The 27,731-nt window shown below is 44.1% G+C and overlaps 1 protein-coding gene across 1 annotated transcript in view; it reads right to left on the bottom strand.

The window, feature by feature from the left end:
- LOC120941316 (fibrocystin-L-like) overlaps positions 1-27,731 on the bottom strand; it is a 292,358-nt gene that overhangs the window by 4,602 nt on the left and 260,025 nt on the right. Inside the window, exons 69-77 of the mRNA XM_040354641.1 lie at positions 26,310-26,542; positions 25,184-25,351; positions 22,035-22,192; positions 19,471-19,603; positions 15,429-15,782; positions 12,655-12,806; positions 5,360-5,515; positions 3,606-3,762; positions 1,130-1,364 (exon numbers count right to left, since the gene is read on the bottom strand). Coding sequence (XP_040210575.1) covers positions 1,147-1,364; positions 3,606-3,762; positions 5,360-5,515; positions 12,655-12,806; positions 15,429-15,782; positions 19,471-19,603; positions 22,035-22,192; positions 25,184-25,351; positions 26,310-26,542 — 1,729 coding nt within the window. The 3' untranslated portion in view covers positions 1,130-1,146. The remainder of the gene's footprint in view (positions 1-1,129; positions 1,365-3,605; positions 3,763-5,359; positions 5,516-12,654; positions 12,807-15,428; positions 15,783-19,470; positions 19,604-22,034; positions 22,193-25,183; positions 25,352-26,309; positions 26,543-27,731) is intronic.

Here is a 27,731-nt window from a genome sequence, read left to right as displayed (position 1 = left end):
TTACTGTACATACAATCACCTCTAGGTACCTGCATTTGATACCCGTTTTCACTTTGCATTCACATGTTAGTGATACAACATGTCACAGCTGTGTTCGTTTTTGTCCTACTGCATATTAATACAATATTAGAAGTTGTAATTATTAGGGTTGTCCCGATACCACTTTTTTAAGACCGAGTACGAGTACCGATACTTTTTTTTCAAGTACTCGCTGATACCGAATACCGATACCGGTATTTTTCCGAATTTTTCTTTTGTTCGTTTTTTTTTTACTTTATTTTTTACAGTGGCTTTTTTTTTTTTTTTTTTTAGAGAGGGGGGGGGTAGTGGATTGTCAGTGTGTTTTTTAAATTTTTATTACTATTTACATTTTTTTTTTATTATTTTATTTATTTATTGCAATTTTTTTTTTTTTTTAATCAGCCCTGTTGGGGGGGCTTTGGTGAGATATCAGGGGTCTTAACAGACCTCTGACATCTCCCCTTTGAGACAGAGAAAGGGACTAGGGAAACAGATTTCCCTGTCCCTTTCTCAGCAGCCACAGCTGCGGTGAAAATGAAAGGAGAGAAGACAGTGTCTTCTCTTCATTCATAAACTGAAACATTGTAATCACAGTTTACGATGTTTCAGTTCTGTGAATGGACAGAGTCATCGCTGACTCTGTCCATTCTGAACAGTAAGGAGCCGGGTTTACTGGCTCCTACCGCCACTCTCCATCCTGACAGTTCCAGGGGGGGGCACAGGGGAGAGGAGGAAACAGCGGGGGACACGGAGGAGAGAAGGAAACAGCGGCGGGGGACACGGAGGGAGAAGGAAACAGCAGGGGACACGGAGGAGAAGGAAAACACGGCAGGGGGGGGGGGGACACAGAGGAGAGAGACTGCAGAAAAAGGGAGGGGGGGCTGGAGGAGGACACAGGACAAGCATCGGGTGAAGCATCGGAAGCATTTGCCCGAGTACAAGTATGTACTCGGGCAAATGCTTGGTATCGGTCCAGATACCGATACTAGTATCGGTATCGGGACAACCCTAGTAATTATTATCAAAATTTTAATTATATATAAATATATTTCATCATTAACATTTTTGCATTTTAGGCTCTCACAGTAATGATAGAAATGTAACTCACCAGTGATATAATATGTCTTAAAGACTGCCCATAAACAGATTGGTGGTAATCAGTGTGACCATCAGTGTCAGCAGCTTCTGGAAGGGGCTGTAGACGGCTGAATCGCCATTATTGGGTACCACAATTGGTGGAGCAGTTGCTTGCGGAGCAGTTGTTGATGAGGAAGTTTTGGCATCGAATGATCTGGTCTGAGCGAAGACATTGTTCAGTTCAAATTCCAGCCTGTATCCCTTACCTGTAACAGAAAGAAGAAAAGATTATAACAAGTATATTATTTTCTACATAAAACGTTTTATAATAATAATATTATTAAAAAATAAAAAAACACGGCCAGTTTTTGAACCGATTCATTGCTAAAATTACAATTGCTCCATAGCTATAGTTCATATCATAGTTATATCCGGTTCCATTTATATCACAATATTCTATAATATTTTATTATTCAAATGCAATAGACTAACATGATTGGTTTGACTATAACCTGCTTTAATGATTCCTTTAATATTCCTCATAGGATCTACAAATATTTATTGGATTTTTCTACGTTTCAAATACTCTCTTATTACGTGATACCATTTTTATTTTTCTGTAATCTTTTATTGTCAATTGTATCTACTGTTTTCTTTTGACTTTAAACCTAATAAACAAATTTGACAAAAAAAAACAAAAAAAACACAAAGAAAATAAATAAAGATAATGCAAAAGAGGCACAATGTCCATTTTTTTGGAGACTAATTGGTTAATGTTCTTTATGTTTTAAATACAGATTTTAAAAATGTGAGTTTCGTTTAAGCTTTTGATGGAATTGGGAAAGATTAGAACCTCTGTCATGTTTTTTTTTATGTTCCGGTCCACAATAGAGACATTTCCCTTTACTTGCTGTCTCAGAGGTGCAAGAGACAGAAAACGATGGAATAGATGGCTCCCTATGCAGTAAACTACACAGGGAATAAACAGTAAACTTTAGTGTTTGGAGAATTGTTCAATCATATGAGATTAATAGCCTTTGCTGTGTCCTGTAGTTAGTAGGAGGAACCACAGTGCTTATTGGGACACACAGGAGCTAGTGATTTGATTTGTGCAGAGACTGCGAAGGATGATTTTTCTTCAATAGAGCAGTTGGCCATACACTGTTAGAAGGTTGGCCGATTCGGAAGAATCAGCCCAAATCCTAACAATGGGTGTCCCTGCCAACTCAACAAAAGTCGATTTCTGTTAAAGAAAATTATCTTAGAAATACCAGCTAAACAGCACCTGCAGCCAATCAGCTGTAGGCACAGTTTGGGCACTACTGGCTGTCAGAATGCAATAGCCCAGCGGGGGGGATTTGTTTACCCATGCCATTTGTGTGAATGGAGGAAGCTGTTAACTTTCATTGGTTCATCCTGCAAGTTGAACCAAAGAAATTAATTAGCATATGGCCAGTTGTAGGTGGTGCGGGCAGAAGATAAGGTAAGTATTTTGTTTCTCCTTTGGAGATCTGTTTTCTGTGAACTTTCTTTTTACAACATGGTCACTTTACATAGTTACATAGTTAGTCAGGTTGAAAAAAGACACACGTCCATCTAATTCAACCATAAAAGAAAAAAAAAAATATCGTACAATCCAATATACCCAATTCTATACCCACAGTTGATCCAGAAGAAGGCGAAAAACCCCAGCAGAGCATGATCCAATTTGCTACAGCAGGAAAAAAAATCCTTCCTGATCCCCAGAGAGGCCATCGTATTTTCCCTGGACCAACTTTACCTATAAATGTTAGTACCCAGTTATATTCTGTACATTTAGGAAAGTATCCAGGCCTTTCTTAAAGCAATCTACTGAGCTGGCCAGAACCACCTCTGGAGGGAGTCTGTTCCACATTTTCACAGCTCTTACTGTGAAGAAACCTTTCCATAGTTGGAGATTAAATCTCTTTTACTCTAGATGTAAAGAGTGCCCCCTTGCCCTCACTATATGGACCCCTTATATATTTGTACATGTTGATCATATCCCCCCTTAATCTCCTCTTCTCGAGATGGAATAAATTCAGATCCTCTAATCTTTCCTCATAGCTGAGCTCCTCCATGCCTCTTATCAGTTTGGTTGCCCTTCTCTGCACTTTCTCCAGTTCCCCAATATCCTTTTTGAGAACTGGGGCCCAAAACTGAACTGCATATTCCAGATGAGATCTTACTAATGATTTGTACAGGGGCAAAATGATATCTCTCTCTCTGGAGTCCATACCTCTCTTAATACAAGAAAGGACTTTGCTCGCTTTGGAAACCCCAGCTTGGCATTGCATGTCATTAATGAGCTTATGATCTACCAAAACCCCCAGATCCTTCTCCACTATGGATTTCCCCAGCTGTACTCCCCCTAGTATGTATGATGCATGCTTTTTCTTATCCCCCAAGTGCAGAACTTTAGAACCACTTACATGTAACTTAACCCTTTAGATGCACACAGAAGCAGAGATATGAAATGTTGCTCCTACCTGGTAGGTTGAGAACAAGGTCGGTGTAGTTGGCCCAGCAGCTGTCAAACAATATGGTAGTGTTCCCTGTCAGTCCATTGCTGGCGTAGGTGTTATTTGCATATTTCAGTCTTGCTGTTAGTGATAATGAACTGCTGCTCACAGAAACACAATTTCCCTACAAAGAAAACAGTGCTGAGAGTTAAAGCCCAGCGCAAGGTAGAAATCAAAACATAATTACTCCAATTATGTATAGGAAAAGAGAAGTTGGGCGTTTATTAAAAAAAATAAAAAAAGATGGCAGTCCAGGCATCTGGGTGGCTGGCTGGGCATGAGCAGCTCAGTGTACAATGTGCAGAATATTGCTGACAGGCAAGGAATACCTGTCAGAAATATTCTGTACATTGTACACTGAGCTGCTCATGCCCAGCCAGCCACCCAGATGCCTGGACTGCCATCTTTTTATTTTTATTTTTTTTAAATAAACGCCCAACTTCTCTTTTACTTTCTAAGTAATACCTAGCTTGTCTCTGCTGCAATAAAAACTTTTTTTATTATTATTATACAGGATTTATATAGCGCCAACAGTTTGCACAGCGCTTTACATCAGGGAAGACAGTACAGTCACAATACAAATCAATACAGGAGGGATCAGAGGGCCCTGCTCGTTAGAGCTTACAATCTAGAAGGGAGGGTCAAGTGGAACAAAGGGTAGTTAGCTGTGGGGGGTGATCAGATGGACTCAAATGAAAGTACAGTTGTTAGGTGTGGGAAGGGCTGGCTTCTTTGAAGAGGAGGGTTTTCAGGGATGCTCTAAAAGCTAATAGAGAAGGAGATAGATGGATAGATTGGGATAAGGAGTTCCATAGGCTTGGAGAGGCTCTGGAAAAGTCCTGGAGACGAGCATGGGAGCAGGTGATGAGAGAGCTAGAGAGTAGGAGGTCTTGAGAAGAACGAAGAGATCGATTAGGTTGGTATTTAGAGACTAGGTCATTGATGTAGCTGGGGACAGAGTTGTGGATGGCTTTGTGATTGGATGATGGAAGTCAGCAGAGCTTCTGCTCATTAATTAAGCTCTAGAGCAACTACACTTGTCTATTTGCCTTTAGTAAATAAACCCCTGAACCTCACTCAACCTAGAAGATTAAGGAAAGAGTGTGCGTGCAAGGCATTAGGCTCCACCTCCTGAGCACAGTGCTTTGAACTCACAGTGTATTGATGCAGAGAGCGGTGCTGATGTCATCATGTTCGCACTGTCCTCTGCATTATCCAGGATTGCTAACCACCAAAGCAGGCTGAAGAGGAAGAGGACCCTGCCCATCTTATAACAAGTCAGAAGAATCTGAATAAGGTAACTTAGACAGTACAGTGGCAAAGTGGTTAGCACTTCTACCTAGCAGCACCAGGGTTGTTAGTTTGAGGCACAACTTGCTGGGTGTTTGCATGTTCTCCCTGTGCCTGTGTGGGTTACCCCCCAGACCCCAAAGACATACTGGAAGCTTAATTGGCTCCTGTCTAAATTGTCCCAAGTATTAATGTGAAGTTAGGGACCTTAGATTGTAAGCTCCTCAAGGGCAGGGACTGATGTGACTGTACAATATATGTAAAGTGCTGTGAAAATTGATGGCACTATATAAGTACCTGTAATAAGTGAAGAAAAAGCATAAAATACTGCTGAGGTGGGGGAATATCATTGAGCTTGGACTTTAAAGTGAATTTTATGAATGAGCTTCTGATAACAGTCACAGTTTGTTAAGAGCTTAAAGGGAACTTACTTTGGAATCTACGGCCATTATAGATGGTTGTTGTGACAGCACCTGTCCATGCAATCCAGCCACAGGTTCACGGATTACTTTCAGCGAGGATACTGTAGCCAGATAGTTTCCAGTAGATGATGACTGGTTCCTGCTCTCAACAGGTTGCTCTGCCACCTAAAAAACACAACATTTCTTTGTCACTGTATTCCGGTACATCACTGCCCTGTATAGATTCATCTCAGCCTCCCCTTAATAGACATTTAAAAGAGAAGTATGTTTTTGTTTTTTTGAGATTCATACTTACCTAGGTCCGGGCCGTCTTTAAGGCAGGGCAAAAGGGGAAGCTGCCCTGGGCCCTGTCATTGTTGTGGGGCCCAAAGGAGCTGCCTCATACTTGCCAACTATACTAGTTTAAATGACCTTGTCCCTTGAAGTTTTAGTCCTTTGCTGTGTCCTGATATCTCAATGTGAAGTGCTGCTACTAATGCTGCCCAGCTCTGCTCTATTGTTGTGTACAGATGACTCCCAAAGGGCTTAGGACGGCGCAACGCCATGTACGCCGTCGTAAGTCCTAATCTGGGCCGTCGTATCTATGCGACTGATTCTTAGAATCAGTTACGCATAGATAACCATTAGATCCGACAGGCGTAAGGCTCTTACTCCCTCGGATCTTAAATGCAATTTTTTTTTGGCCGCTACGTGTCGCCTCCGTCGTTTTCCCCGTCGAGTATGCAAATTAGCTAGATACGCGAATTCCCGAACGTACACGCGGCCGACCGCAGTGAAGTTACAACGTTTACGTTAGGCTTGTCCCGGTGTAAAGTTGCCCCTGCTATATGATGGCGCAACCAATGTTAAGTATGGCCGTCGTTCCCGCGTCGAAATTTAAAAATTTACGTCGTTTGCGTAAGTCGTCCGTGAATGGGGCTGGACGCCATTTACGTTCACGTCGAAACCAATGACGTCCTAGCGACGTCATTTGGAGCAATGCACCCTGGGATATTTTACAGATGGCGCATGCGCAGCACGTTCGGCGCGGGAACGTGCTTAATTTAAATGCTCCACGCCCCCTACCCGGCTAATTTGAATTAGGCGGGCGTGTGCCGGGTGATTTACGCTACGCCGCCGCAACTTTACAGGCAAGTTCTTTGAGAATAAAGCACTTGCCTATAAAACTTGCGGCGGCGTAACGTAAATCAGATACGTTACGCCCGCCCAGTTTTGCACAATTTTACGAGAATCTGGGCCCATGTGTTTACATGTAAATAACCATCATTCATATGTAAATAACAGGATCGTTCATATGTAAATAAAGGCGGCATTCATATGTATATCAACCTCTAGCAACCAATCAGTGAGCAGTATTACTGCACAGTAATCTCTAGCAACAAATCAACAAGTAGAAATCATGTGCTGTAACCTCTAGCAACTAATCAGTGAGCCGTAATGTGTGCTGTAACCTCTGACAACCAACTGCAATCACTGCCTGATCTGATACAGTAAACTGATTTTAAGTCTAGCTGATATTTATTGCAGGTGGAGAGCAAAATTGCATGGGGGGCCCCCAAGAATTTTTTTGCCCAGGGTCCATTCAAGATTAAAGACGGCCCTGACCTAGGTGAAAGCAGCATCCGATCAATGCTGCATCCCCCGCCGCCTCTTTACTAAGGACCGACCCACTGAACACTGCCGATGGCTCGGTTCTCACAGATCCGAGAGAAGAACTGCTGACTGTCAGTCAGCGTCTCTCCTCTCTGCTCTTCCACGCTCACTGGAGCACTGAGCTGTGGAGGGGCGGGGAGCGGTCATCTCAGTGGCTTGCTGAGACTGCCATCAGTCAAGGCAGCTGGCGGATCCAGACTTGGGAAGTTGGGGTGACGAGCTTCCTCGACTGATGGCAGTAACGTCAGAGGGGAGTGGACTTCAGCTCTCTGTTGAAAACGGGTCACAGGAGTGCAAAACAAATTGCACTCCTGTGACCCAGAGGAGAAACCGAGCCTAAAAAGCTCAGGCTAGACTCCTCCTTTAACCACTTGCTTACCGGGCACTTTCACCCCCTTCCTGCCCAAGCCATTTTTCAGCTTTCAGCGCTGTCACACTTTGTGTTGCATACACACGGTCACACAAAATTCCGACCGTCAAGAACGCGGTGATGTACAACACTACAACAAGCTGAGAAAATATAAGTTCAATGATTCCGAGCATTTGTCAAATTGATTCTGAGCATGTGTTTTTTTGCGCGTTGGAATTGCATACAATTTCCAACAAGAACTTTTCCCATCTGAAAATTTGAGAACCAGCTCTCAAATTTTTGCTGTCGGAATCCCGACAGAAAAAGTCCGATAGGGCCTACACACGGTCGGAATTTCCGACCAAAAGCTCACATCGAACTTTTCTCGTCGGAAATTCCGACCATGTGTACGCAGCATTAGAGTGATGAGGGGTTAGAATAACCGTCAGATTTCACTAAGAATGAGGGGCAATCAAAACTTTAGAGTTGTGACCAGAACAGGAAGACAGGAGAAATCTTGTAAAAAGGGGGTTGTTGTCCTATTGTGGCTAGATAATAGAAAGTAAAGGGGAAGTCTCCCCAAAGGAGCATGGATGTAAAATAAGCTGATAGAGGTTATTTAAAATTAAACATAAAAGATTTGGCTTTAGATATACTTTAAATATTTTTTCATGGTTGTTTCTGTATCTTTGTGAGGTGTTACATTATAGTTACCCAAGTATAAAACCTACATAAATTGTTGAAGTAAAACAGACCATAAGGCTTCCGTTTTTTTTTACTCTGGTGCCCCAATGTGCCATTATTCTAAAGGCAAAACCTTTTTCCATTTAGAGCAGTGGTTCTCAACCTGGGGGTCGGGACCCCCTCGGGGGTCAAATGATGATTTGCCAGGGGTCACCAAATCCTGGGCTGTTCCGGAAGCCTGCACTGTTCTCCCAGGAAGGGAGATAAGAGGGGGAGGAACGAAGAAAAAGGGAGAGAAAGGGGGGAAAAACGAGAGAGCAAGAAAGACAGAGGGAGGGATGGGGGAAAAAACAAGGATAGAGAGAGATGAAAGGGAAAGAAAGTTGAACAAAGAGTGGTACATCCTAAAATGTACCATATGGGGTATTAATACTGTACGAGTGTAAAGCACTCAAGGAACGCTAAATGTCCGCGGGTTAGGGACGCAAATTACTTGTCTTGCCTTGAATGCTTTCAACCCACGCTATGAAAATAATTTTACTGTTGGGGGTCCCCACAACTTGGGAAATTTTATCAAGGGGTCACGGCACTAGAAGGTTGAGAACCACTGATTTAGAGTGATGAGAGGTTAGAACCATTTAGGTAGATTCACAAACATTGGCCTAACTTTAGGGCGGCCTAGCCTACCCTGTTTAGGCTACACCGCCGTAAATTAGTTAGGCTAGTAGTGATTCACAATCTACTTACCTGCTAATCTACGGCGGTGTAGCCTAAAACGAGCGGGCGTAAGGGCGCCTAATTCAAATTGCTTGGAGGGGGGCGTGTTGTATGGAAATGAGGCTTGACCTCACGTTTTTTGACGTTTTTTGACACTGCGCATGCGCCGGGCGACTACATTCCCCAGTGCGCATTGCGGCTAAGTACGCCGTACGGGCCTATTGATTTTGACGTGGACGTAAACGACGTAACTCCCGATTCGCGGACGACTTACGCAAACGACGCAAAAATTTCGAACCTTGCGGCGGGAACGGCGGCCATACTTTAACATTGTTATTCCACCTCATAGGTGGAATAACTTTAGGCCGCCTAAGGCCTTACGGAAACAACGTAATTCGACGGTGTAGGCCTGGCGTACGTTCGTGAATCGGCGTATCCCCTCATTTACATAATCTACGCCGGACGCAATGGAAGCGCCATCTAGCGGCCATCAGAAACATTGCAAGCTAAGATAGAACGGCGCAAGCCGGCCTATCTTAGCTTTGTTTAAGCGTATCTCTGTTTGAGCATACGCTTAAACAAACGCCGGCGTAGATTCAGAGTTAGGTCGGCTTATCTACTGATAAGCCGGCCTAACTCTTTGTGAATCTACCTAATTGAATATATAAATAGTGCTACCGCGCCGCCACTTAAGTGTAGAATAACCGTGAATGAAAATTAAAATTTAAATATGCTGCTAAATCTATATGGGTAAATCAGTAGATAGATACCTGCAGTGATATTGATAAAAGCCACGTGATGGGGCGTAACCGATAAGGATCTGATGGACCAGGAAATAGGAAGAGCCTGAACACCGCTGTCACTGCCGCTTTGTTTTTACTTTGATGTAAGTTTCTACAGCTTTATTTATTAAAATCCCTTGCTGTACTTCACAATGGAGTGTCCCTTTTGATTTATACTGGGGCTCAAATCGAGGAGAGAACTTGTTGGGGCCATCTGTACCCGTGGAGACAGACAGTAGCTGGGAATCTATGTGGAGGAACCATCCCTGGACCTACCCACACTCATACAAGTCTGCATATACCTACCTTAAGGTAAGCTCTCTGTGAGCACAGCACCTAGAAGATTTATACAGAAGATTGTGAAGTTCCTTTAAGATTTGGATTGCACAAGGACCCTCATCACCTATTCTTTGCCATTTTCTGTTCACTTATGTTTGCATTTTGGGACTATTTGCATTTATTGCATATTATTGTCACCCATCATTTTTTTTGTTATATATAGTGGTTTATTATCTTTATTTATTCATTGGATTATATGCGCTGATCACTCTTTTATCAAGGTTAGAACCATTGTCACGTTTCACTAAGAAAATCCAACATTTTGAGTGGGGACCAGAACAGGAAGAGAGCGGAAATCTCCTGATCGGGACACATGTTCTAATGATAAATAGGGTTGTCCCGATACCGATACTAGTATCGGTATCGGGACCGATTCCGAGTATTTGCGGGAGTACTTGTACTCCCGCAAATACCCCCGATACCGAAATAGAATACTTGCACCCCCCCTCGCCACCGCCGCTGCCGCTACTCCGCATCCCGCCGCATCCCCGCTGCCGCCACGGCTTGGTTAATACGGGCAGGGAACATTACAGCTTTCATTTGAATAGCTGTAGTGTTTCCCGCCGCGCCGCGTATAGACACTCCCCCTTGCTCGGGTGAACTGTCCAATCCCGAGCAAGGGGGAGTGTCTATACGCAGCGCGGCGCGAAAGACTACAGCTATTCAAATGAAAGCTGTAATGTTCCCTGCCCGTATTAACCAAGCGGCGGCGCGGCAGCATGTACGGTAAGGGGGACATGGCTGCATATATGGGGGGGACATGGCTGGATATGGGGGGACATGGCTGGATATGGGGGGGGGACATGGCTGGATATGGGGGGGACATGGCTGGATATGGGGGGGACATGGCTGGATATGGGGGGGACATGGCTGCATATTGGGGGGACATGGCTGCATATTGGGGGGACATGGCTGGATATGGGGGGACATGGCTGCATATGGGGGGGGGACATGGCTGCATATGGGGGGGGACATGGCTGCATATGGGGGGGACATGGCTGCATATGGGGGGGACATGACTGCATATGGGGGGACATGGCTGGATATGGGGGGGTCATGGCTGGATATGGGGGGACATGGCTGGATATGGGGGGGACATGGCTGGATATGGGGGGGACATGGCTGGATATAGGGGGGCATGGCTGCATATGGGGGGGACATGGCTGCATCTGTGGGGGGACATGGCTGCATCTGTGGGGGGACATGGCTGCATATGTGGGGGACATGGCTGCATTTGTGGGGGGACATGGCTGCATCTGTGGGGGGACATGGCTGCATATTGGGGGGACATGGCTGCATTTGTGGGGGGACATGGCTGCATTTGGGGACACATTTAAAAAAAAGTATCGGTATTCGGTATCGACGAGTACTTGAAAAAAAGTATCGGTACTTGTACTCGATCCTAAAAAAGTGGTATCGGGACAACCCTAATGATAACCGTTCTTTTGTGTCTATATAATAGAAAGTGAAAGGAGATCTTGACAAAGGGGCAATGGAAAATAAACTGATAGGGCTAGATTCAGATAGCCCGCCGTAACTTTGTGCGGGCAGGTTCTGTATTCACCAAGAACCTGCGCCCTAAGTTACGGCGGCGTAGCGTAAATCTGCCGGCGTAAGCGCGCCTAATTCAAATTGTGAAGAGGTGGGCGTGTTTTATGTAAATAAAACCTGACCCCACGTAAATTACGTTTTTGACTAACGGCGCATGCGCCGTCCGTGAAAGTAACCCAGTGCGCATGCTCCAAATTAACCCGCAAAAAGCCAATGCTTTTGACGTGAACGTAAATTACGCACAGCCCCATTCACGGACGACTTACGACGTAAAATTTTCAAAATTCGACGCGGGAACGACGTCCATACTTACTTAACATAGGATGCGCCTCATATAGCAGGGGTAACTTTACGCCGGAAAAAGCCTAACGTAAACGATGTAAAAAAAAACGCCGGGCGGACGTACGTTTCTGAATCGGCGTATCTACCTAATTTGCATATTCCTCGCGTAAATCGACGGAAGCGCCACCTAGCAGCCAGCGTAAATATGCAACTAAGATACGACGGCGTAAGAGACTTACGCCAGTCGGATCTTAGCCAAATTCCGGCGTATCTTGTTTTATGAATACAGAAAAAAGATACGCCGGAGCAACCTAGAAGTTACGCGGCGTATCAATAGATACGCCAGCGTAACTTCTTTATGAATCTACCCCATAGAGGTTAATCAATCTTTACTCTTTTCAAACTAAAACATAAAGCCGACAGACTTTTTCCATCGGAATTTCCGACCGTGTGTATGCCCCATCGGAAATTCCGATGAATTCCATCAGAGTTTAGATAGAGAACATGTTCTCTTTTACTCCGATGGCAGTCCGTCTGAATTCTGATGTGATTATTGTCGGACAAAGGTCCGATCGTGTATACGGGGCTTAACGCTTTTGGCTTTAGATATATTTTAAATATATTTTTTCTTGGTTGTTTGCATATTTTTTGAGGCATCACATTGTTACCTAGGTATGAAAGGTGTAGTAGACCATAGAGGTTCAGGTTTCTTTACAGTGGTGCCTCAATGATGTTTCCCTGCAGTATACACAGACTAACAGACAATCTATGGACCACCAATAATTGATTCATACATATGGAGTCCTGACCTTCAGAATGCACAACACTGTCACTGACGTTCAACTAACTAAAGCACTGAGTTCAGCTGATGTCAGATTGTTACTGGCTGACTGGTACAAGGAGAGGTGCCCAAACTCATAATCCATCGGTCCAACTACTGGTATTACCTGGCTCCAGGCTGCGTCAGTCGGAGGTGGCACAGGAGTGGACACTGACAGTGAAGAAACAGTGACATTCAGGTAACTGCTGAGACTTCCATTGATTGCAGCTGATGCGAGGTTCTGACTCATTGACTGGAAATCCGAGTATGAGAGATCACCTACATGACAAAATAAGTACTTATCATCGGGTTGTTGGCCTGTTATACATGCATACAACTGTAGATATGAGAACAATATACAGAGCATAAATATCACAATGTTACTATAGACGGGACTAAATATTGCATGTCCACACACTCAGTAGCAGTGAATGAACCTTGGCAGAAGATCTCTCCTAAGTAAAGGAATCCCTCTCTTATACAGATGTCACCAGAATAAGTTTGCCCATTGGAAGATTTCCCCTTATTCTCAAGAGTCCCTTTGGGGACATACACAGCAGTAAAAATATTACATAGTTTCCAACCCTCCTCTACTTTATCCAACATTAAAAATATATATATATTTTCATCTGGGGATCCTGCCAGTAAGTCTGTTCTTTTTTCAAAAGAACAAGCTGTCCAGCAGATGTATCAGTTATAGGGTTGAGACAAACCATTCAATGCTGGTAGGGGTGCTTAAAATGAATTGGCTTTTATTATATGTGTAAAACCTTTACAGCAAGCCAGAAAAGGCAGTATGCAAAATTCCCTACATATATGTGCCATGATAAAGTGATTTAGAGATGCATTTAATTTGCCAAAAGGTGTGCAGCTAAACTAGTTTTTTTATAATACAATAAATAATAAAGGGGAACAACATCTACTACATTACCATCATGGCACGTTTATTATGCATAAGGTGATTGTAGCTGTATACTGTACAAGCACTTATAAGAACAAATGTGAGTACTTTATTTTGCACTTCTTGGAGTAGTATTTTTTTTTTATGTACCGTATTTATCGGCGTATAACGCACACTTTTTCCCCCTTAAAATCAGGGGGAAATCGTGGGTGCGCGTTATACACCAATGTCATTTTCTTTTACCAATGGGGGGGGGGCGGGAATTGGGCGGGGGTGTCGTGCCGGCCGTCCCACCTCTCCTGGTCCTGTCCCGAGCGGTTTGAACAGACTAAGCGGACTGTGTGGTTTGAGCGGGGGATCCTGACCTGATCAGCTTTGCGGGGACCCAATCCGGCGCTGTCTTGAACGAGGTATCAACACCCGGAGACCCGATCCGACGTGATCCATCTTGAGAACCAAGACGTGCAGGAGTACAGACAGGACTACAGACGCTGACGCCGAAGCTGGGTGAGTGGAGCGGCTCATGCTGGGACAGGAGAAGCAGGTAGGAGGGCAGAGTATCCCCCCCACCCATACAGCACTCGCCTGCAGTCCCAGGCTGGAAGCAGTGCAGGCAGTTTGAAAACGAGTGTGCCCACCTTGTCCGGCAATTGATGGGACAGGTGACAGAGAGCCATATAACTATCTATGTAATGTGCTGAGATCTGTGTAATGTGCTTGGATCTGTGTAATGTGCAGAGATCTATGTGTAATGTGCTGAGATCTGTGTAATGTGCTGAGATCTGTGTAATGTGCTGAGATCTATGTGTAATGTGCTGAGATCTATGTGTAATGGGCTGAGATCTATGTGTAATGTGCTGAGATCTGTGTAATGTGCTGAGATCTATGTGTAATGTGCTGAGATCTATGTGTAATGTGCTGAGATCTATGTGTAATGTGCTGAGATATATGTGTAATGTGCTGGGATCTGTGTAATGTGCTGAGATCTGTGTAATGTGCTGAGATCTGTGTAATGTGCTGAGATCTATGTGTAATGTGCTGAGATCTGTGTGTAATGTGCTGAGATCTATGTGTAATGTGCTGAAATCTGTGTAATGTGCTGAGATCTGTGTAATGTGCTTGGATCTGTGTAATGTGCTGAGATCTATGTGTAATGTGCTGAGATCTATGTGTAATGTGCTGAGATCTATGTGTAATGTGCTGAGATCTGTGTAATGTGCTGAGATCTGTGTAATGTGCTGAGATCTATGTGTAATGTGCTGAGATCTGTGTAATGTGCTGAGATCTATGTGTCATGTGCTGAGATCTATGTGTAATGTGCTGAGATCTGTGTAATGTGCTGAGATCTGTGTAATGTGCTGAGATCTGTGTAATGTGCTGAGATCTATGTGTAATGTGCTGAGATCTGTGTAATGTGCTGAGATCTATGTGTAATGTGCTGAGATCTATGTGTAATGTGCTGAGATCTGTGTAATGTGCTGAGATCTGTGTAATGTGCTGAGATCTATGTGTAATGTGTTGAGATCTATGTGTAATGTGCTGAGATCTGTGTAATGTGCTGAGATCTGTGTAATGTGCTGAGATCTATGTGTAATGTGCTGAGATCTGTGTAATGTGCTGAGATCTGTGTAATGTGCTGAGATCTGTGTAATGTGCTGAGATCTGTGTAATGTGCTGAGATCTATGTGTAATGTGCTGAGATCTGTGTAATGTGCTGAGATCTGTGTAATGTGCTGAGATCTGTGTAATGTGTGTGTGTGTGTGGGGGGGGGGGGCTTTGGTCTGTGTAATGTGCAGGGGGGCTTTGGAATATAAAAGGGGCTGTTGAAAGTTTTTTTCCTGAAACTTCCCTCTTAAAATTAGGGTGCGCGTTATACGCCGGTGCGTGTTATACGCCGATAAATACGATAAATGGTTTTCCAAAATTACAGAATTACAAATCTAGGGACAGAATTGATCACATCATTGTATTTAAGGATCCCCCTGTGACCATCCCTTACCTGTGGAGTTGCTGGAAGTTGAGTTTATCTGTTCTGCAGGTGGATCTGAGATTTCCACAGAGACACTGAGCCCCCCTGCTGCTCTCTTCCTTCGTCTGGATCCCTCCGGAATGATCTTTGTGATCCGAATTTTGCTGGCAGGAATCTTCAGGAAGGCTGCCAGGTTCTTCACGAGGTTCGGTCCATAAAATTGGTCCACTGTCATTGCGGGCAAATTAAAGGCAATAACAATAAGGGGAGATGTGCGTATTTCCACTGGGGAGGATCCTCGGACCAGGATATACAGCATGTTGTAGTCTCTGTCGAAGAAGTTTTCTCCAAGCACAGAAGAGTTCAGCTGTGGCATATACTGACCTTTCAAAAAGATAACAAAAAATAGATTTCTTTAAAATATTGTCTATGGTTTTCTAGTTGCAAATTTTTTTTTTAGCAGAGATCCACTTTGTGTGAATTGGAATTAGCGGCAGATTAGGCTGGTTCACTCACACAGAACACTTAGCTCATTTCCAATAATCATCTCTATGATTAGAAAACAATAGTTCAGTAGTGAACTGGACAATCCATGGTTCATGTAGAGCAGGTGTGCCCAACCAGTGGCCCGGGGACCACATGTGACCCACGTAGCCTTCTGATGTGGCCCACGACCTCCTGCTCTGGGATGGAATAAAATTGAATAGAATACTATCAGTAAAGGTAAGTTTATTACTAAAATCACAAAGCTAGATTCACGTACCTCGGCGCATCTTTTGGCCGGCGTAGCACATCTCATATGCGCTACGCCGACGTAAAACAGGGAGCCCAGAACAGTATTCACAAAGGAGTCGCGCCGTACGTTGCGCCAGCGTAGTGTAAATAAGCCCACCTAATTCAAAGTAGGCAGGTAGTGGGCGTGCTTCATTTAAATTAGCCGTGACCCCATGTAAATGAGCGGCCGCTCGAACGGCGCATGTGCGCGCATGCTCAGAATCACATTGAATATACGCCCAAACATACGACGCCTCAATGCCTATGACGTGAACGTAACCTATGCACAGCCCTATTCACGTACGACTTACGTAAACGACGTAAAAATCGACGCTGTTCCGACGTCCATACCTTAACATTAGCTGTGCCTCATATAGCAGGAATAACTTTACGACGGACGTACGCCTTACGTAAACAGCATAGATTAAAGCGACGGGCGCAAGTACGTTCGTGAATCGGCGTATCTAGGTCATTTGCATATTCGACGCGTAAATCTACGGAAGCGCCCCTAGCGGCCAGCGTAAATATGCACCCAAGATCCGACGGCGTAGGAGACTTACGTCGGTCGGATGAGGCCAGAATTCAGGCGTATCTAGTATAGGGAATAGGGCGCATAGATACGACGGCGCATCTGTTCACTTACGCCAGCGTAAGTGTTCTGTGAATCTAGCCCACAGTGTATATCTGGGCATATCTGTTCTGCAGTTGTTACTGGGCTGCTTTCAAACTGATCTGCAGCTGCAGAGCAGTGCACCTGTGGGTTACCTGCACTGAGCCAAAGACTTCTGTTATTACCTGCAAGTTTGGTGTGCTGAGAGTAGAGTGGGCTCTACAGAGCCGAGTGGGCTGCCATCCACCAGCTCCGCTCATTGTGGCCCACGACCGGTTACCAATTCTCTTATGTGGCCCTTGCTCTTCAAAGGGTTGGGCACCCCTGATGTAAAGCAATGTGCTCTGTGAACCAATAAGGTAGAGTGGGGACCACTGCAGTAGGAAACCTGTGACCAAGGGACACACATGACCTCCATTCACCTGGTAGGAAGGAGTGGGAGCTTTTAGTGCAGCAGAATGGACAGGGATCTAGTATCAGTAGTTCCTTATTAGGGCAGTGATGTCACCCAGGGGTGACACCACTTCCTCAATATAGAAACACTTTTTCCTTATTAGTACAGTTGGTACTCAACTCCTCCCCTCCTATTCCACTTACCTGTAGTGTTGTAGTGCTCTTCAAAGCACATACTCACCCCCACGGCAAAGCCACTGTGATGTCACACAGAAGGTCCTATGCCACCATCTTGGTCCTCTCCAGCTGGCTCCATCTTCTCAGTGTAGGTAGCCAGCTGCGATAATGCGCTGGGCTCATCCCATGGACCACCCCCTGGCTGCTCCATGTTCCGATCCTGCAGCCTCCTAGGAAAGGTAATGCAAGTATCCCAGGGGGCTGCAGGACCCGGTACACCTAATTCTGGCCTAGGACAAAATGGTGCTAGGAGCAAGGCTAAAAATAACTTTTAACAAATAGATAAACAAATTAACAATTCTGTCCCAGTTTTTAATACTGGAAAGGTTACTAATTTTCTGATTGGCTGATCTTGTAACCCAAACAATCAGAATAATTTGTTGTCCACATCTGCCCTGCTTTATGATAACTGAGGTTCAGCAATAGCTATGCTGCATCTCTGGTCCTCTTTAATTATTGTGTCATCAGGACTGCACAGCAGCAATGCCTTCTGGGTCACTGAACAAGTACACTGAACAAAGTTGTGGCATCACATTGCCTTCACTTGTAGGCATGTGCATTTCGTTTCGTTCCGAATCGAAATTCGGACAAATTTTTCATTATTCGGACATTCGGATGCATACGAATTCCCGAATTGTAATATTAATGAATTTACCGAATCCGAACTAACGTTTTCGAATCGAAAACCCGCTGACGAAATTTGATTCGAAAACAAATTCTATTCGACTCGAATTAGAAAACAATTCGATTCGAAAAAAAATTTGAATGAAAATTGAAAGCAAATTTGAATCAAAATCTCAAAAATATAAATCGATTTCTAAAAAAGAATACAATAAAATAGAATATAAAATAATAAAACAATAGAATAAAAATCAAAGAATAGTAAAGAACAGAATGGAATTTAATAGAATGTAATCAAATACAATGGAATATGACCTGGCTTCTTCTATCTATCTTCTATCTATCTTCCATCTTCTTAAATTCGAAATTCATATAGAATGAACTCAAATTCGAATAGAAACATATTAGAAGAGTAGAATAATATATATATATATATATATATATATATATATATATATATATATATATTTTTTTTTTATTCTGCTCTATTCTAATATTTTTCGATTCGAATTTGAGTTCATTCTATATGAATTTCGAATTTCAGAAAATGGAAGATAGATAGAAGATAGATAGAAGAAGCCAGGTCATATTCCATTGTATTTGATTACATTCTATTAAATTCCATTCTGTTCTTTACTATTCTTTGATTTTCATTCTATTGTTTTATATTCTATTTTATTGTATTCTTTTTTAGAAATCGATTTATATTTTTTAGATTTTGATACAAATTTTCTTTTTAATTTTCATTCGAATTTGTTTTCGAATCAAATTGTTTTCGAATTCGATTCGAATAGAATTTGTTTTCAAATCCGATTGAAATATTATCGAATCCGGTCTAAATATTTTCAAATTCGACCGGATTTTTCTAAATTCGGTCGAAAACGAACGAATTACGGAAACGAATTTAACACATGTAACGAATCTAACTTAATGAAATTAATTAAATAACGAATTAAAACAAAACACATTTTTCCCTTTTGCACATGCCTATTCACTTGTATACCTGTTCCAGGAAAATGACTGCTAGTTTACATCAGACGCAGTTCCATTCAGTTCCGTGCGTTTTTTTTCTACACAAACTGCATGTACAGTGTTTTCCATGTATTCCAATAGCTCTAGTTCACACCATGCAGTCAGTTTCTGCACCGGAAACTGATCGGAAAATGACTGCATGGTGTGAACTAGAGCTATTGGAATACATGGAAAACACTGTGCAAGCATTTTTTTGTGCAGAAAAAAAACGCACGGAACTGCGTCTGGTGTGTACTAACAATAAAAGTATTGAAACCAGAGGCTAAATTGGAGAGGTGGGCTGCTAGCATTTTCACAAGGAGGTCAGCAATGGAATCCTCCATATTTGCTTTATGAGAAATTTCCTCTAATCCCATTATTCTATATATTGTGAGAACATTAATCATCACACATACACTGATTTACCTTGGTAGGTTGGCTCTTTGAGAGTGAAATCAGAAGATCCCTTCCATTCTATATTAGTTGGGTTTATATAGACATTGTTCACATAAACATCCAGACGCTGGGGATTTGAGAAGTAGATTCCAACAAGAACAGACTAAAAAAAAGCAGATATTAGTATGAAAATCTGACCTATCCAATAGGACAGTGATAAGGTGTAAACAGGGCTGATCCTAGGCAGGGTGCACAGGGTGCATTGCACCCAGGCGCCTGCATAGGTGGGGGCTCCAAACATCTAACAGACTCTCTAACAGAAGCCCTCTCTGTGTCCATCACAGAGGCCCCCCTCCAGGTCCCAATAAAGTACTCTGCTTCTCTTCCTGTATTTTGTTTATTGATTTGTTTAGCTGTTTATAATGATGCTGTGTATACCAGCTGATCACCAATTAATTACTTTTAGCACAGGTTCCCTGAGACGGGAATTTTTTTTCAAGGGTTCCTCTGAAGTTGGTTGAGATTGGCTGGTCATCATTGTGACTTCAAAAACATGCAGCACACCTTCTGTGTCTAAAGAAATACTCCCTAATCAGTATGGGAAGGTGTACAGCCATCTGTACAGCTGCAGTATATGATTAAAAACATATGTTGAGATCTTTTATAGATATATATAGCCGGTGTGAGTACAGATTCTTCATGATTAGAGTTGAGCGGACACCTGGATTTAAAAAAAAAGTTCGGGAACCCGAACTCCGAACCCCATTGAAGTCAATGGGACACGGACTTTTAGTAAAAAAAAAATGCGCGGAGGTCCACCCAAATTCAATAACCAGACCCTTTAGGTCTGGTATGGATATTAAGGGGAACCCCGCCGTCAATTAAAAAAAAAAATTACGTAGGGTTCCCCCTAAATATCCATAACCAGACCCTTCAGGTCTGGTGTGGATTTTAAGGGGAACTCCACCCCAAATTAAAAAAAAAAAATGGCGTGGAGTTCCCCCTAAAATCCACACCAGACCCCTTATCCGAGCACGTTGACCTGGCCGGCCGCAGAAAAGAACCGCACCAGGCCACATGCCCTCAACATTGGGAGGGTGCTTTGGGGTGCCCCCCAAAGCACCTTGTCCCCATGTTGATGGGAACAAGGGTCTCATCCCCACAACCCTTGCCCGGTGGTTGTGGGGGTATGCGGGCAGGGGGCTTATCAGAATCTGGAAGACCACTTTAACAAAGGGGACCCCCAGATCCTGCCCCCCCCTGTGTGAAATGGTAATGGGGTACACTGTACCCCTACCATTTCACGAAGGAAGTGTAAATAGTAGTTTTCGGAAAAAAAAACACACCGTAGAACAAATTACTTTATTAATTAAACCAAATAAAAATCCAGCGGTGAAAATAGACGATCGATACCCCGTCCCCCTCTGACGCACACTCTGCTACGTCACTGGGACAGCCCTTGCGTCAGAGCGGGACGGGGTCAGGTGACACGTGGCCCGCCTCCCCTATAAAAGAAACGTCAAAGCATCGGCGCGTCATTTGCTGAGCTGTGCTCTGAATGGATGGATGTTCTCATCGCTGGACCAATCGCTGGAGACATCACCCGTCGCTGGAGAGATCACCTGACGCTGGATAGAGACAACGATGGAGCAGCGAGCAGCATCAATCGTCTATTTTCACCGCTGGATTTTTATTTGGTTTAATTAATAAAGTAATTTGTTCTATGGTGTGTGTTTTTTTTCTGAAAACTACTATTTACACTTCCTTCGTGAAATGGTAGGGGTACAGTGTACCCCATTACCATTTCACACAGGGGGGGCAGGATCTGGGGGTCCCCTTTGTTAAAGGGGTCTTCCAGATTCTGATAAACCTCCCGCCCGCATACCCCCACAACCACCGGGCAAGGGTTGTGGGGATGAGACCCTTGTCCCCATCAACATGGGGACAAGGTGCTTTGGGGGGCACCCCAAAGCACCCTCCCAATGTTGAGGGCATGTGGCCTGGTGCGGTTCAGGAGAGGGGCGGGGCGCACTCTATACCCACCTCTTTTCTGCGGCCGGCCAGGTCAACGTGCTCGCATAAGGGGTCTGGTGTGGATTTTAGGGGGAACTCCACGCCATTTTTTTTTTAAATTTGGGGTGGAGTTCCCCTTAAAATCCACACCAGACCTGAATGGTCTGGTTATGGATATTTAGGGGGAACCCTACGTCATTTTTTTTTTCAATTGACGGCGGGGTTCCCCTTAATATCCATACCAGACCTAAAGGGGGGACCTCCGCGCATTTTTTTCCCCCCGAACTCCGAACCCGGACCCGAACTTTCAGCAATTATTCGGGTTCGGGTCCGGGTTCGGGAAAAACCCAAAGTCCGTACCGAACCCGAACTTTACAGTTCGGGTTCGCTCAACTCTATTCATGATAACAAACACAGTTTGGACACATCCATTGGACCCAGCTGATACTTCAAGATTCTGTGTTAGCACAGGGGCAAAAAAACAAAACAATTCTTATGTATTCTCTTTACCAAGGTCAGTTAATAAGGGAGTCATCATGCCCAAATGGTACATACTGTAACCTTCTCGCCTTTGAACTTACTTTGGAGTCGTCTGTGTTGAGCAGCTTAAGGCGCATGCTCTGGGGACTGGTGCTTGTGAAATAGATATCAAATGACTTGTTTGTTGCCACTATGGAGTGAAACAAAGAAACTCTTTTTTGACAGGTAGATCCACTGCACCAGCCGTGGTCTTGGGGCCCTGTAAGAAGAACAAAACATTGATTTGTACGGGTAACCAACTCAATACAAAAACATAGGACAGGAAATGCCATAAGCACAGCAAGTCTTATACGGTGGAACCTCGGATTGAGAGCAACGCGGTTAACGAGCGTATTGCAATACGAGCAATTTATTTTTTTAAATCTTGACTTGGTTTGCGAGTGTGTTGTCTTGCAAAACAAGCAGGATTCATGTGCAGTACCGCATCTGGCCAGAGGTGCGGGGGCGCGGGAGCTGATCAGAGCCAATCGGAGCAGTTCAGAAACACTCGGAAATACTCAGTTCCTGAGTGTTTCCGAGCCTTTCTGAGGGTTTCCAGATGCAGCCAAACGGTCTCCGAGTCTCTCCGGCACCATAGACGTTGACTTGCATGCCATAGAAGTCAATGTGGAACAAATTATTTTAGTTTCCATTGACTGGGGAAACTCGCTTTGATTTGCGATTGCTTTGTATTGCAAGCATTCTGCTGGAACAGATTATGCTCGTAATCCAAGGTTCCACTGTATTTCTTTAGATTCCAACTTTAAGCTGATCTTTTTATTCTGATTGGTGGATATAGGGAACCAATCACAGCTCTCGGTACTGAAACTTTAAAGGAGAAGTGCAGCCAAAGCTTGTTTGGCTGTACTTCTCTTGTGGACCACAGGAGTGCATTTTGTTTTGCACTCCTGTGACCTGGTTTCAGCAGACAGAGGGCTGAAGCTGTTGGCTGATGTCACAGAGCCAGTCTAAGGTTGGGGAAAGATCACGAACATATGCTCGGGATCCACTCATATGCCTGGACCGGCACCCGGCTCAGCCTCTCAACGAGCCCATGAGAGCCTGAGCCATCCGCTCCCACCCCCTCCACAGAGCAGCACTCCAGTGAGTGCAGGAGGGGCAGAACTGACAGTCACCAGCTCTCTGCTCATGGAGCGGCGACCACAAATGGCTGCGGGCACCTATCAAAACCAGGCGCCCGCTCCCTCCACGCAAAACATAAAGTGCCAAAAATTAAAGAGGAGGGGGAAGGAGGGAGTAATGTATTATTTTTATTTTTTGGGGTCACTAGCTAGCAAGCTAATCATTTTCTTTCAAAGTCCATTTTAAACTACACAATTCAATTAAAGGAGGGCAATACTGATTCACTGCTAGTGTGTGAAGCCTCGTACACACGCTCGAGGAACTCGACAGGCGAAACACATCGTTTTGCTCGTCGAGGTCCTTGTGAAGCCTCATTTTGTCTAGGGGAATCGGCTAGTTTTTTTAAAATCGAAGCCGTACTTACCGTTTTAGAGAGCGATCTTCTCCGCCGCTTCCGGGTATGGGCTGCGGGACTGGGCGTTCCTTCTTGATTGACAGTCTTCCGACAGGCTTCCGACGGTCGCATCTATCAGGTCACGATTTTCCGAAAGTAGCCAAACGTTGGTGCGCAGGCGCCGTATAGAGCCGCACCGACGTTCGGCTTCTTTCGGCTACTCGTGACGCGATAGATGCGACCGTCGGAAGCCTGTCGGAAGACTGTCAATCAAGAAGGAACGCCCAGTCCCGAAGACCATACCCGGAAGCGGCGGAGAAGATCGCTCTATAAAACGGTAAGTACGGCTTCGATTTAAAAAAAACTAGCCGATTCCCCTAGACAAAATGAGCCTCAATCTAAGGTTACATTTTTTTTAAGGGTGAACTCCCGCTTTAAGTAATAAAGCCCTTTACCCCATTGCTGCCAGGTCCTGACAGCGGAGGGTTTTACAGCCACCAGGATTGTGTGTAAATCTGACAAGCAGACTCCTGCCTGTCAGATGGATTGCCCGATTGCTTCCACGCACTCTCTAATGGTGCCCCCCATCTGTGGGCCCGAAGCTGTCATTGCGTGTGGTAAAGGGAAGGGAGCAGAACCGACACACGTCCGCTCTCCTCCCCTCCTTGTTGCTGAGCGGAGGGCATGTGCTTGACGTTACTTCCAGGTCCAGCTCTCGTTGTCGCTGGCCAGCATACCCGAAAAATAATGTAATGCAATGCGATCTGCATTGCATTACATTGAGTGGAGCATTAAAGAGAACCTGTCACAAAAATCATCACAAAGGGTACTATTTTCCTTTATGTGATGTAAAAAAAAAAGTTAAGTAAACACCAATTTTTTTTTTAAAGTTACAACCAAGCATATAAAATCTGCCGCAGAATTTTTTTTGAGGCTCCCCACCCCCACATATACTCATGTGCAAACGTAAATGCATGCGTCGGGGGCTTTTATGCATTATATTGCCAATTGCGATACACGTGTTACATATCACCACGCACGCCGGAGTGAGAACAATATTTCTAGCATTAGACTGCTTTCGTAACACTAAACTGATGACCTATAGGGGACTTTTAATGTGTTGCCACATGAACCATTTTACTGTTTGCTTCTTTATGTTCTTGAGACTAATGCCCTGTACACACGATCGGAATTTGTGATGTGATAAAATCTGATGTCTTGCATACACACTGTCAGACAAAATTCCGACCGTCCAAAACGCAGTGACGTAAAACACTATGACGAGCCGAGAAAAATTAAGTTCAATGCTTCCGAGCATGCGTCGACTTGATTCTGGGAATGAGTTTTTTTTTTTCCGTCGGAGTTCCACACAGACGATCGGAATTTCCGATAGGATTTTTTTCCATTCGGATAAAAATAAAACATGTTATTTTTCTTAACTTAGAAAAAAGTCTAATGGTGCCCACACACGGACGGAATATCCGATGAAAAAATTCCGTCTGACTTTTTTCATCGGAAATTCCGATTGTGTGTACGAGGCATAACAGTTAATGTTATGATGCTCTATATGAGTATTTAGTAGACTGCATTATAACTGTGTGCGATTCTTCTTCCTTCGAGACACACCTAACAGCTGCACGATAAAAATTGACTGTGTTACCCACAACAACCAATCACAAATATAAAAATATACATTTTCTAATCTGTATATCAGCTGGAGTATGATGTCCATACCATTAATAAGATCTAAATAGCCATCTCCCAACACAGCTACTGGGGAAAGTCGCCTTTTCTCTGTATCTGCGTCCAGACTCTCGATGGCAAGCATCTCATAATTCAATCCAAAACACTTGTAGGCCTCCCAGGATGGTCTGTACACACAGGTACTATCTCTGATGATTCCTTAATAAAAGACAAGCAGATGGAAGCATTTGTATAAAGGATACATTTAGCTGGATTCAGGTAGACTGCCGCATCTTTCAGGCAGTGTAGCGTATCGCATATACGCTACGCCGCCGTAAGTCAGAGAGGCAAGTGCTGTATTCACAAAGCACTTGCCCCCTAAGTTACGGTGGTGTAGCGTAAATGGGGCGGGCGTAAGCGCGCCTAATTCAAATGAGGGGGGCGTGTTTTATGTAAATGGGTGGTGACCCGACGTGATTGACGTTTTTTACGAACGACGCATGCGCCGACCGTGTACATATCCCAGTGTGCATTGCTCCAAAGTACGCCACAAGGACGTATTGGTTTCGACGTGAACGTAAATTACGTCCAGCCCCATTCACGGACGACTTACGCAAACAACGTAAAGTTTTCAAATTTCGACGCGGGAACGACGACCATACTTACCATTGGCTAGGCCAACTAGGGGGCAGCTTTATCTTTACGCCAGCGTACCTCTTACGGAAACGGTGTATCTTTACTGCGACGGGCGCACGTACGTTCGTACGACGGCATAGGAGACTTACGCCGCTCGTATCTTAGCCTAATTTAAGCGTATCTGGTTTCCAGAATACGCTTAAATTTGCGACGGCGTAGATTCAGAGTTACGACGGCATATCTACTGATACGCCGGCGTAACTTTCTGTGAATCTACCTAATTGAAATCAATTTGAGACATCCTTTTATTTTGAACAATGAGTATCTATAAGAAACATTATGAATCATGTGACATAGAGATCCAGGTGGAATCAACAAAAGGGATCCACTGGTACCCTCTCCATTTTGCTACAAGGAGCCGTGATTTCAGATTTTACCCACAGCACCACCTACAGGTGATTCTGTTATTCTGGTCCATTCAAGCAACATTAACATGGCATTATTCAGACTAATGGATTGGTATAAATATATAAATATTTACCTTTATTGGGAGCCACCTGTGATACTGGTATCCGGCTTCCGTTGAGACTGGTCAGCATCACTTTTGGAATTCGGTAATCTCCAAGTCCCTGTCTCTTGTCTCCATTCCACTGCCATTCTGACTGTGGTACTATGGCACCTATGTTCCCCAAGAAGGAACCATCAAGATCTTTCAAGAGGGTCTTCCTCTTTGCATCACAGGTCATATCCACACAGTCTGATGGGTTAGCTTTTCTGTATTTGAATAAAAAAACTGTTCAGAGGAACTCAGAAATAAGACCATAGATGAATATGTCTCAATTGTTTTGTGCTGCACACACAGAGGCAACGCTGTATCCTGGCCTAGGCCAACAAGGCCCAGGCCTAGGGCAGAACTTTGCAGGCGGGCAGCATGAAAAGAGTCCCCGCCCGCTTGTGCTACACTGTTAGTGTAGCGCCAGTCTCATGGGGCGGACTGGGCCGAGAGGCAAATTAGTCTAGCGCCCCCATAAAGCGGCCGCACTGCTTCCGGTATGCGGGCGGCCAGCATTTTGCAAATGTGGGGGCTCTGCTTCTAATTTTGACTGTCCTATCATCCTGGACCACAAACCTTACTCACTGTGCTATATGTTTTCTGCTGCACCATTGGCCTGGTTATATCTTCTTAGTCCTCCCCACAAAATTATCAGAAATTTGTGCTTAAAGTAGAACTATAGGCAACATTTATTTTTTTCATTTTGGATAGATTAAGGGAGGGTTATAGCCCCTGTCAGTTTATATTTTACTATCCCTGTCCCATTGCAGAGATTTCCCTTCATTTCCTGCCTCATAGCCAAACAGGAAGTGAGAGGAAATCTATGCAAATTAGGGGAATCCATTGCCCTCAGAACTATTGTCCTCACTCAAAAATTTCAGGGTGGGTCTTAAACAGCAAGGGGCATGGCCTTGACAAGAAGGGGTGGGTCATATTTAAATTAGGGGGTGCACAAGTTTAGTCAGGCCTAGGGCAGCACAAAACCTAAATACACTACTGCACAGAGGGGGAGATTTACTAAAACTGGGCAATCAGCTTCTAACTTCAGATTGTTTGATGAACCCATGACAATAAAACCTGGAAGCTGATTGGTTTCTATGCACCAGATTTTGCACACTTCAGTTCTAGTAAATGACCCCCAGAGTGTGCTACCCAAAGGGATTGTGATACATATGTACCCCATCTTCTCCTCCTCCTAATGGTGACATTGACCTTTAAGAGGGCAAGGTAAAGACCAGTGTTCCTTGCATCAGTGAGTACATTGAAAAATAATTGATTTGATACTGTGAGTTTTTAAGACATTGGAAAAAAAAATGGCGGCATTTAATCAACTATTTAAGTGCCCACCCAAAAGTAATATTTTAGTTATCTATGGAGCATGATAGAGTAAGCAGGGGCTGGCTCAGCCTA

Source organism: Rana temporaria, chromosome 5 (genome assembly GCF_905171775.1).
Source record: "Rana temporaria chromosome 5, aRanTem1.1, whole genome shotgun sequence".
Lineage (NCBI taxonomy): Eukaryota > Metazoa > Chordata > Amphibia > Anura > Ranidae > Rana > Rana temporaria.
The sequence above is the reverse complement of the archived record's forward strand: the minus strand, read 5'-3'. Positions and strand labels throughout refer to the sequence as shown.